Source organism: Diceros bicornis, chromosome 8, assembly GCF_020826845.1.
Source record: "Diceros bicornis minor isolate mBicDic1 chromosome 8, mDicBic1.mat.cur, whole genome shotgun sequence".
Taxonomy (NCBI): Eukaryota; Metazoa; Chordata; class Mammalia; order Perissodactyla; family Rhinocerotidae; genus Diceros; species Diceros bicornis.
In genome coordinates, this window is record NC_080747.1 from 47,038,506 (window position 1) to 47,047,335 (window position 8,830).

The window sequence follows — 8,830 nt, forward strand, 5'->3', positions numbered from 1 at the left end:
GTCTGTATGCAGAACATATATGAAAAACTGGGCTAGACTCAGATGAAGGAGGAGTGAAAATTGGTGGAAGAAATATCAACAATCTAAGATATGCAGATGACACCATCTTACTGGCAGAAAGCAGCAATGACTTGAAATGACTTTAGAAAAAAAGTGAAAGAAAGTGCCAAAGCAGGACTGCATTTGAACATCAAGAAGACAAAAATCACGACTAGAGAGGAACTACATAACTTTATTGTAGACCATGAAAACATTGAGATTGTTAAATATTGTTTAACTTCGATTGTTAAATTTTGTTTACCTTCGATTGTTAAATTTTGTTTACCTTCCTTCAGTCATCAATTTAAATGGAGACTGCAGCCAAGAAATCAAGAGAAGACTGAGACTTGGAAGGGCAGTAACAAAAGAATTAGGAAAAATCATCAAGTGTAAGGAAGTGTCATTAGAGTCTAAAGCCAAGATTTTCCACATCCTCGTGTTCCCAATTACTACTAATGGGTGCAACAGCTGGACAGTGGAGAAGGCTGAGAGAAAAAAATGAATTCATTTGAAACATGGTGTTGAAAGAGAGCTCTATGGATGCCCTGGACTGCCAGAAAGATAAACAAGTTGGTCCTAGAGCAAATTAAGCCTGAACTGTTGGTAGAGGCAAAAATGACAAAACTGAGGCTGTCCTACTTTGGGCACATCATGAGAAGGCAGGATTCTTTGGAAAAGATAATAATGTTGTGAAAAGTAGAGGCAGCAGGAAAAGAGGAAGACCAAATATGAGATGGATTGACTCCATAAAGGAAGCCACAGGCATGAGTCTACAGGAGCTGAGTAAGGCTGTTGAGGACAGGACGTTGTGGACATAACTCATTCTTAGGGTTGCCAGGAGTTAGAGCTGACTTGATGGCATGTAACAACAAGCGCTGGTGAAAATGTGGAGAAATTGGAACTCCTGTACCTTGCTGTTGAGAATGTGAAATGGTGTAGCTACTGTAGAAAACAGTTGGGCAGTTTTTTCAAAAAGTTAAACATAGAATTATCATATGATCCAACAATTCCATTCCTAGGTTTATATATAAGGGAATTGAAAACAAGTATTCGAACAAATACTTGTACACAAATGTTTATAGCTGCACTATTTACAAGAGCCAAAAAGTGGAAACAACCCAAATATCCATCAACAGATGAAAGGATAACAAAATGTTGTATAGTCATATGATGGAATATTATTCAGTCCTAAAATGGAGTGAACTACAGATACATGCTATGATGTCAATGAACGTTGAAAACATTAAAATCAGAGAAAGAGTCAGACACAAAAGTTTCATTTTGTGTGGTTTCATTTACAGAAAATATCCAGAATAGGTAAATTGATAGAGATAGAAAACTGACTATTGGTTGTCAGTGGCTGGGGGGAGGGAGGAATGGGAAGTGACCACTTAGCGGGTACAGGGTTTCCTTGTGCGGTGATAAAAATATCTTGGAATGATATAGAAGTGGAGGTTGTGAATGTACTAAACACCACCAAATTATACACTGTAAAATGCTTAATGGTTAATTTTATCTTATATTAATTTTACTCAGTAAAAGATAAATAAATAAAAGCAGTATTTTATCCATACTAAGCTAAATATTAGTCCAGGAAGATGACTGGACTAGTTGGAGAATTCAAATTATGAATTGGTTGAGGATATTTGAACAATCACTCTTTACTGATTTATTATGATAAGGCTAGAGGCAGAAAAAGGCAATAAAGTTAGAGTGAAGAGAAGGCTCAATGTTCCAGTGGTCCAGAGAGAACCTTAAGCAGAATGCTTAAGATATGTTGACTTGGATTCTGGAAATAAAATGAATAAAATAATAAAATTGATCTAATCTCTAACAAAAAATTTTTAAAAAATCAAATAGCCTCACACACTTGCTTGATTGAGCCAGTGGTACACTAGAGCCAGCTTGAAGAGTGAGTTGTTTTATTTTTTTCAGGTAATTTGAAAGGTGGCAGTTATAATACAAACATTATTAAAAATCAATCATGTAAACTTACAACTAAGTAAATTACATTAAAAAGAAAATATTAAATACTCAAAACTCCTCACTTACATATTGTACTATATTTTATTATCTGTTTTTGAGATTATTTACATCTTTTGTATCAGTATGGTTTAAATGCTACACAATTTAAACTGTGCTACTGCTCAGATCTTCCCAGTTCTGCATTGAAAGATGGCCAAGGTGGGAGTATTAAACAATGGAAATAAGCAAATATCATAAATTTAAAACTTCAATTTATTATTTTGTTGATTGTTCAAGCTAAGGAATGATGGAAAATGTTAATAATGTAGACTAAACATAAATGTGTATTGTCTGCAGTTATTACTTTATGAATAGCCAAAAAGAAATATACTTTTAGTATTCAAAAACAACTATCCAATTAAACGTAGCATTCACTGCAATGGCAAATGAAAGAAGTTCCAACACATGCCTTTGTTGTTTCACTTTTGTCATTTTTGTTAACGCAAATAAAAATATCAGCAAACATTCATATGAGAGCTACACTTACTCAACAAGTGCAACCATGGGTTGGTTATGGATAGAAGAATATTGCAAAAATCAACAAAAGCATCAATGATACTCTTCTATGTGTATCCATTGGCTACATGGAATTTACAATGAAGAGTGTGGTATATTTTAGTTTTATCTGTAAATTTTGTTTACAAAGTCCTGACATTAGTAAAATTTATAATAAACATTCAATTTTTTTTTTTTGAGGAGGGATTTGTAAAGTATTTACCTGAAAAACACTGGAATGAGCTATCTTTCTTAAATTTGAAATGCTCGATTTCATATTAGGACTGGTTTCTGTGGGGAGTTAAGAGCTAAGAGCTTTCAGTGATCCCTGGAGGTTCCTTCCGTTAAGTCAGAGTTTGAAACTTGTCCTTATGCGGGAGCCCTTAGGAACCTGCTTGTCTAAGTTTGCTTATGTACCTAACACCCCACCCAATTTTCTGACCAAGGACACGAAACTTCACAGAGGACTCATATTATCCAACTTGAGGGCAGAACAGCTACATAAGTTTTTTGGAATTCTTCTGCACGTGAGATTTGTTTCTTTTGCCCCATTTATTTATTTCTTCATTCAATCTTTTATATCAATATGGATTCGTGGATATTTATTTTACACTTTGGGTTGTAATCCAACACTACTTTATTCATTTTGTTGCTCGGATTGTCCCAGCTTTGGCATTGGGAGCTCTTTCAGTTGGCTTCTTCATCCCTTTAATGTACCCACATCAACAAAGAGTTTTTGTTTTTTTGAACAATATCTTACTTTCTGGCACTACTCCAGGCTCATTTTGTATGTTTCCTGCTCCAGTTCTTAAATTAGCCATTTCTCCAAGGAGTCCTGGTTCCTTTTATTGGAGAACTTGATTAGAAACCAAGATCTGGACTCTAGGTGTGTTTGTTGCTACTGCTTTCAGGACCTCTCAGCTGACAGAGCAAGGAAACATATGTGTATACTAACATGTGTATATATACACATCTACAGATATTCCTATATGTAACCATCTGTATCCATGTTAAATTAAACATGATTTCCTACTGATACCTCCAACTCAATTTCATTATTGCATGGATCATTCTAGCCTCCTCTCACTTCTTATCTGTAAACTTTCACTCCAGCACTGAGAAACCTGACTCTCACCATCTGCCATCCATTTATTAATTGTTCACTTCCAGTTCACATGCATCCGGTGTACACGAATAGTAGTACCAGAACCAATACACTATGTGACACAACTTTATCAACTAGAGACTTTAAAATGTCACTTATTTCTAAAGTTATCTAGTTTGCACCTTCTTCCCCACTCTCTTCAGTGTGTCTGTTTCATACATTTCAAATAGTTAGATTGTTGTCACCTTCTTCATTCCAAACTGGGAGACCTCACTATCCTAATTCATTATTTTTTAAATTTCCTTATATTAAGGTTCACTCTTTATGCTCTAAAATTCTATAGGTTTCTAAAACCTATAGAATACATATTGTCACTTATAGACCATTATAGTATCGTTCTGAATAATTTTATTACCATAAAAAATCTGCTGTGCTTCACATGTTTAACCCTTACCTCTTTCCGCTGGCAACCACTAATCTTTTCACCATCTCTGTAGTTTTGCCATTACCAGAGGGTCAAATAAATGGGATCAAACAGGTATGTAGCCTTTTCCGACTGGCTTCTTTTACTTATAAATATACATTTGAGATTCATCCATGTCTTGTGTAGTTTAATAGCTCATTTATATTTACCAATGAATAATATTTCATCTTATGGATGTACCAGACTTTTTTACCCATTCACTTATTGAAGGACTTATTGGTTGCTTCCAGTTTTTGGTAATTATGAATAAAGCCGATATTGACATTCATGCACAGATGTTCATGGGTACATACATCTTCAAATGTTTGGATAAACACATAGGAGAGCAATTACTGGATCACGTGGTAAGGCTATGTTTAGCTTTGTAAGAAGCCTTTAATGTCTTTCAAAGTGGCTTTACCATTTGGAATTACCACTACCAGTGAATGAAAGTTTCTGTTACTCTGCATTCTCACCAGCAATTGGTGTTATCAGTTTGTTCAATATTAGCTAATCTACTGGTATGTCGTGTTGTTTTAATTTGTGATTCTCTAATTATAAATAATGTTGAGTATCTTTTCATAAGCTTCTTTCCACCTAATATCTTCTTTGGTGATATGTTTGTTCAGATTTTTTGCCCATTTTTCACCTGTGTTGTTTGTTTTTGCATTGTTGAGTTTTGAGTTCTTTGTATATTGTGGATACAAGTATTAAATGCATGTTTTTCAAAAACTTTCTCTTATTCTATGGCTTGTCTTTGGATTCTCTTAACAGTGTATTTCACATAGCAGAAGTTTTAATACATATTGTCACTTATAGACAATATGTATTAAATACGTTTAATAAGTACAACTTTTCTTCTTTTTTCTTTCTGGATAGTGCCTTGGTGTTGTATCTAAAAGTATATTGTAAAACACAAGGTCACCTATAGATGAATAAAGATAAGAATTATTGTAGACTTCTTACCAGACACCATTCAAGCAAGAAGCCAGTGGAGTGAAATATTGAAAGTGTTGAAAAAACTATTGACCTAGAATCCTATTTACAATCAGATTTTTCTTCAAGACTGAAGGAGAAATAAAGACTTTCTCAGAGAAACAAAAGCTGAGATATTCCTCACCAGCAGATTTTCCCTGCAATCAATGATAAAAGATGTTTTAAAGGAGAAGGAAGCCATGTAATCAGAAACGTTGATTTACATCAAGAAAGGAATAATATCAGAGAAGGAACAATTGAAGGTAAAATAAAGTCTATTTTACTTATTGTTAAAATTTAATGGTTTGTTTAAAGTAATAATAATACAATGTGCTAGGTTATTATAGCATATGGATAAGTGAAATGAATGACAGCAATGTCACAACGGACAGGAGGGAGGAATTGGGGAAACTTTGTTATGAGTTATATGAACTCAAGTGAAGCAGTATAGTATTATTTGAAGGTGAACTTAGATTAGTTGAAATATATATTTTAAACTCCAGAGCAACCACTAAAATATCTTAAAAGAATAATTTACTTCTGGAATCCGGTTCCATACGGCTCTCCCCCCGCCCCCGCCGCGGGTCCCAGCAGCTCGGGCGGCGGGAGGAGCGACAGCGGCCAGGCAGCACAGCTTCGCGAAGGCTCTCGGCGCGCGGCGGCCCGCAGGCACCTGGCACGCGCCCGCCCCGCCACTGCAATGCCCAAGAGGAAGGTGAGCTCCGCCGAGGGGGCGGCCAGGGAGGAGAAACCCGCTCCTGCAAAAGTGGAAGCGAAGCCCAGAAAGGCGGCGGGAAACGATGACTCTTCAGACAAAAAAGTGCAAACAAAAGGGAAAAGGGGAGCAAAGGGAAAACAGGCCGAAGTGGCTAACCAGGAGACTAAAGAATTACCTGTAGAAAACGGAGAAACTAAAAACGAGGAGAGTGCAGCCTCTGATGAAGCAGGAGAGAAAGAAGCCAAGTCTGATTCATGTCATATACCATGTCTTATCAGTGGTCCCTGTCTCCCTTCTTGTACAATCCAGAGGAATATTTTTATCAACTATTTTGTAAATGCCAGTTTTTTAGTAGCTCTAGAAACATTTTTAAGAAGGAGGGAATCCCGCCTCATCCCATTTTTTAAGTGTAAATGCTTTTTTTTAAGAGGTGAAATCATTTGCTGGTTGTTCATTTTTTGGTACAACCAGAAAATAGTGGGGTATTAAATACGGGAGGCTTACTTTCTAATCACCAAATTCAGTGGTGTCTCCCTCTCCCCAGTATTCACTCTGTTTCTCTTACTTTTGTTTCTCTTCCTCACCTCTGTTAATACCATCATTATCCTTTCAAGTCACTCAAATTCACAATTTCAGGGTCATTCTTTCCTTCACCACCTAACGCCCCTCCATCCCCCAAGACATACAATTGTGGGCCAAGACACATTAATTCTACTTCTGCACTGTCACTTGCATTTGATTCCTCCCTTCCATCCTCACAATTGCTAATCTAGTTCAGCCCACATCACCTCTTTCCAAAAAAAAACCTGCAATAACCTCACTGGTTTCCCTGACTCTAATTTCTCTTCTCTAATTCAACCTTCCCTCTGCCTCCAGACATGACCTAAAACCAAAAATGTGATTTTTAAATAATAAAGCACAAACTCCTTAGCATGATATTCACAGCCACTTATGTAGAATCTATCCTTGTTTTTCCACAACTACCTCAATGCTCCACCCCAACCTCACGTACGTCATACTCCAAACTCCATGCCTTTGTTCACGCTATTCCTTTTGCCTGAATTCTCTATTCTAAACCACTTCCACTTATGGAAATCTTGCCCATCTTCCAAAGCCAAGTTTACAAGAAACTCCCTGGTTCCTAGTAAGATTGACTATCTCCTGTATCTCCTTTATTTGTGCTTCTGCACCAGTCTTATCACTACTTATCACCAGCTGCCTTACATTACTTAGTTGAGTACCACGATTTCAAGCTCTGACATGCCTGTGCCACCCAGTAAATACGCAATATGTTAAGTGAACTTTTTATTAGCATTTTTTCAGAAATACTTCTGCTATGGTCTGAATGTTTGTGTCTTCCCAAAATTCATACGCTGAAAACCTAATGCCCAAGGTGATGGTATTAGGAGGTGGGGCCTTTGGGAGGTGATTAGGTCCTGAAGGCAGAGCCCTCAAGAATGAAGTTAGTGCCCTAATAAAAGAGGCCCCGGAAAGTCAGGTCACCCCTTCTGCCATGTGAGGATACAACAAGAAGTCTGTGACCCAGAAGAGGGCCCTCACTCAACCATAATGGCACCCTGATCTTGGACTTTCAGTCTCCAAAACAGTGAAATAAATTTCTGTTGTTGTTAAGCTAAAAAATAACTAACTAACTAAATAAATAAATAAATAAATAAATACGGGAGGCTTTGATTATCTTGGGTGTCAGCTTAACATTCCATAGATGGGGGTAGTTTTTATATCCTATAATACAAAGCATACTAAATGGCAATTTGGAGTCAGTCATGCATTTAATATGTCTTGAACATTTTTAATTAATTCTATTCCCATGTTATTTTTGGTAGAAGTGTTTCCTAAAGAAAACCACTCCTTGATCTTGCCTCTCCCTGTCAGAATTTTGTGCACTCTATAACATCTTTGGTCGTGGTAGTCCAGTTTTCCTAGTAACTTTGTTAATGTGCTGTGAAAGATTGAAAATTATGATATGTAGTGTATATGATATTAAATTGTGAATTAATGGGACTTACGATGTAACAGGTGTCAACATTTGAAGATATTGGTACTTGATATCCTGTTAAGGGAAATTTGCCTCCAAATTTTAAGCTGGAAAGTCACTGGAATAACCATTTAGAAAAGAATCGCAACTACATGATTTTTTAGATTTTTGGTACGTATGTTAAGAATTGTGTACAGATTGAAATGTCTGTGCACTGATTCTCAAAACAACCAATAAAATCTCAATTATGAAACGAAAAAAAAGAATAATTTATTTCTAAGATAGAGGAGAAAATATGAACATATAATATGCTTGTTATGGGCTGAATTATGTCTGCTTCAAAATTCATATGATGAAGTCCAAACCCCAGTAACTCAGAATGTAACTACATTTGGAGATAGGGCCTTTAAAGAGATGTTTACACTAAAATGATGCTGTTGTTAGGATGGGTCCTCTTCCAATCTGACCCGTGTCCTTGTAAGAAGAGAAAATTTGGACACAGAAAGAGGCACCAGGGATGCATGTGCACAGAGGAAAGATCATGTGAAGACACAGTGAGAAGGTGGCCATCTGCAAATCAAGGAGAGAGGCCTCAAGAGAAACCAGACCTGCTCACATCTCAATCTTGGGACTTCCGCCTCCAGAACTGTGGGAAAATAAATTTCTCTCGTTTAAACAACTCAGTATGAGGTTTTTTTATTATGGTAGCGCTAGAAAACTAATACAATGCTCAATTAAAACCAGAGAAGGGAGGAAAACAAGAGAAGACAAAATGATCTGCATACACCAAAAAAAGACTGATTGTCACAGTGGATAAAAAAATAAGACAAATGTTTATTGTCTACAAAAAATGCACTTTAATTGTCAAGATTCAGATAGATTAAAAGTAAAGGAATAAAAGAAGCTCTATCATTGCTAACATTAATCAAAAATAACCTAGAGTAGTTATATTAGTTTCAGACAAAGCAGACCTCAGACCAAGAAAAATTTTTAGGGATAAAGAGGGGCATTACA

At 36.4% G+C, this 8,830-nt stretch overlaps 1 protein-coding gene across 1 annotated transcript; it reads left to right on the plus strand.

Moving 5' to 3' along the window:
* The first annotated feature begins 5,787 nt into the window (after positions 1-5,787).
* On the plus strand, positions 5,788-6,309 carry LOC131409232 (non-histone chromosomal protein HMG-14-like). Its single transcript, XM_058546327.1, has one exon. The coding sequence runs from the start codon at positions 5,803-5,805 to the stop codon at positions 6,307-6,309; it is 507 nt and encodes a 168-aa protein (XP_058402310.1). The 5' UTR covers positions 5,788-5,802.
* Positions 6,310-8,830: the final 2,521 nt, after the last annotated feature.